Source organism: Polyodon spathula, chromosome 43, assembly GCF_017654505.1.
Source record: "Polyodon spathula isolate WHYD16114869_AA chromosome 43, ASM1765450v1, whole genome shotgun sequence".
Lineage (NCBI taxonomy): Eukaryota > Metazoa > Chordata > Actinopteri > Acipenseriformes > Polyodontidae > Polyodon > Polyodon spathula.
Genome location: NC_054576.1, coordinates 2797585 through 2800526, shown reverse-complemented (window position 1 = coordinate 2800526; position 2942 = coordinate 2797585). Strand labels below are relative to the sequence as shown.

Below are 2942 nucleotides of genomic sequence, written 5' to 3'. Positions count from 1 at the left end.
ATTATTATTATTATTATTATTATTATTATTATTATTATTATTATTGTTATTAATTGTCGCTGATATTCATATTGATTAGAGCTTCGTTTTAAATTTTAGTTTGACGTGTTCTGCTTGTTAAGTGCTCAGATATTTCAATTCGATATAGACTTGGCCAGCAATGTGTCTCTTGGGCGTCTGTCGGGGGTATTTCTTGTAAACTTTACAAAATACTGTCTTGTTTTGATACAAACATTTGACAGCGGCACCGTGCAATATATTCCATATATAGCGACATAGCCCCTAACATGACCAGTATTCATTTAATGAAAATCTGAATTAAAATTATTTAGATATTTATATATATATAAATGGCTCTGAGCTCGCCTTATCTCCGATAATTATAATTATTTTTAAAAAATCCGCATCAGCGTAATTTATTATATTATAATATATAATAATAATATTATTATTTATTATATTATCTTGACACTTTTGTGATGCAGCCTCTCGTAAAACACTACGTCGAGAGAGCATATTAGAAAGTCTCTCTAACGTCGCTATTCAAAGACAGACAGTCGAGATAAGTGAGCCATTATGTTATGTTAAACAATATATATATATATATATATATATATATATATATATATATATATATAATATATATATATATATTGATATATATTATATATATCATATATATATTGATATATGATATAATAATATATTTGAATAGTATTTTCCCTTCTAAAACCAGTCTTCAAAACAAAACAGGAAATAAAGAAATACAATTGTGTTTTATTTTACAATAAACAGAGAGAAACAAACATAAATAAACATATAATCCTCCTCTGCTGTTCTCCCGACGGCCACAAGATGTCCCTGTTCCTGAACCGGACGTTTCCCGCGCACCTCAAGAAAAACGCGGCTTTCAAAAGGGCCGCCATTTTGCTTGTGGCGGCTTACGGTGTCAAAAAACTCTACCCCTTCCTTTACCACCGACTGCGCAAGAAGACCGACGCGAGCAGGACAAACCCCTTAATGGAGCCCAACAGGGCTCTCCGAGGCCCTGGGGTTGCCAAACCCCGCTCCCCAGGTGTGAACAAGGACTTCTTGCAGCGTCTCTGGCACCTCTTAAAGATCTTATTCCCCAGGCTCTTCTGCAAGGAGTTTGGGCTTCTGGGCTTGCATTCGTTCGCCTTGGTCTCCCGGACATTCCTCTCTGTCTACGTGGCCCAGCTTGATGGCAAGATCGTAAAAACCATAGTCAAGAAAGACCCGATGGCTTTCGTGCTCCAGCTGTCCAAGTGGCTGCTGATCGCTGTCCCCGCCACCTTCGTGAACAGCGCCATCCGCTACCTGGAGGGGAAGCTGGCTCTCTCCTTCCGAACCAGGCTGGTCAAGCACTCCTATCAGCTGTACTTCAGCGATCAGACTTACTATCGCGTCAGCAACATGGACGGCCGGCTGGCCAATCCTGACCAGTCCTTGACCGAGGACATCTCCATGTTCGCTGCCTCCGTGGCGCACCTCTACTCCAATTTGACCAAGCCCATTTTGGATGTGGTGGTGACGTGCTACACCCTGATCAACACTGCCCGGTCCAGGGGGGCTGACACCACTTGGCCCTCGGCCATCGCCGGACTCGTGGTCTTCCTCACGGCGAAGGTGCTGCGCGCTTTCTCGCCCAAATTCGGGAAGATGGTGGCAGAAGAGGCGAGGAGGAAAGGGGACCTGCGTTACATGCACTCACGCATCATCGCCAACTCGGAAGAGATTGCCTTCTACGGGGGGCACCAGGCAAGTTGTGTAGACTAGCCGGGACCCAGCTGCGGCCAAAACCTTTGCATCCCCCCCCCCCCCCTCCCGGTAGAATGAACTGATCCAGCTTCGTAAAGTCGAATGAAACCTGCTGAATTAAAAAAAAATTTAATATTATGTCTCAATCCTAAAATTCTCAGAGATGCAAAACTTTTGACCGGAGCTGGACTTATACCCCTAGTAAAACCAGAAGTCAAATGCAATTGGAGTTGTATTTTCAGCCCTTAAAAGCCTTGAATGAAGCCTGCATTATGCAGCCCCATTGCAGTGTATGTATATGTAGAGGCAAAGAGTAAATAGTTTGGTTTGTTTTTTTTTTAATCAAAGGGCGATCTCTCCCTGGCATGTGCTCATCAGTACATGCTGTACCTCTGTGCTTCAAGGCGATACCCTTGGACTTTTGAAAAGCAATCAAATGTAATTTTACTGTAGGGGAGAGATAAGATAACGTCACCCAGGGTCACCTATTCAGTGCGTTCTGAATCCAGGACAGGAGGTCACGTTGAACTCTTTCAGTCGTGTGGCAAGAATGTGAAACAAGAGTACAAATACTATACAGGTTGCCAGACAGCAGCAGGGCTAGTGTGAGTTTGTAACCCTGCTCAAACTCCTGGCTCCTGATCATTGCAATATTAATAATACTAGACTTCATTGAGGGGAGCTCTGAACCCCAGGACTGGGTGCAGCAGCAGCAGCAGCAGGGCTAGTGTGAGTTTCTAACCCTGCTCAAACTCCTGGCTCCTGATCATTGCAATATTAATAATACTAGACTTCATTGAGGGGAGCTCTGAACCCCAGGACTGGGTGCAGCAGCAGCAGGGCTAGTGTGAGTTTCTAACCCTGCTCAAACTCCTGGCTCCTGATCATTGCAATATTAATAATACTAGACTTCATTGAGGGGAGCTCTGAACCCCAGGACTGGGTGCAGCAGCAGCAGCAGGGCTAGTGTGAGTTTCTAACCCTGCTCAAACTCCTGGCTCCTGATCATTGCAATATTAATAATACTAGACTTCATTGAGGGGAGCTCTGAACCCCAGGACTGGGTGCAGCAGCAGCAGGGCTAGTGTGAGTTTCTAACCCTGCTCAAACTCCTGCCTCCTGATCATTGCAATATTAATAATACTAGACTTCACTGAGGGGAG

General features: G+C 43.9%; 1 protein-coding gene across 1 annotated transcript in view; it reads left to right on the top strand.

The window, feature by feature from the left end:
- Positions 1-680: 680 nt before the first annotated feature.
- Positions 681-2942, top strand: part of abcd1 (ATP-binding cassette, sub-family D (ALD), member 1) — an 8854-nt gene continuing 6592 nt past the window's right edge. Inside the window, 1 exon segment of the mRNA XM_041237135.1 lies at positions 681-1779. Coding sequence (XP_041093069.1) covers positions 856-1779 — 924 coding nt within the window. The 5' untranslated portion in view covers positions 681-855.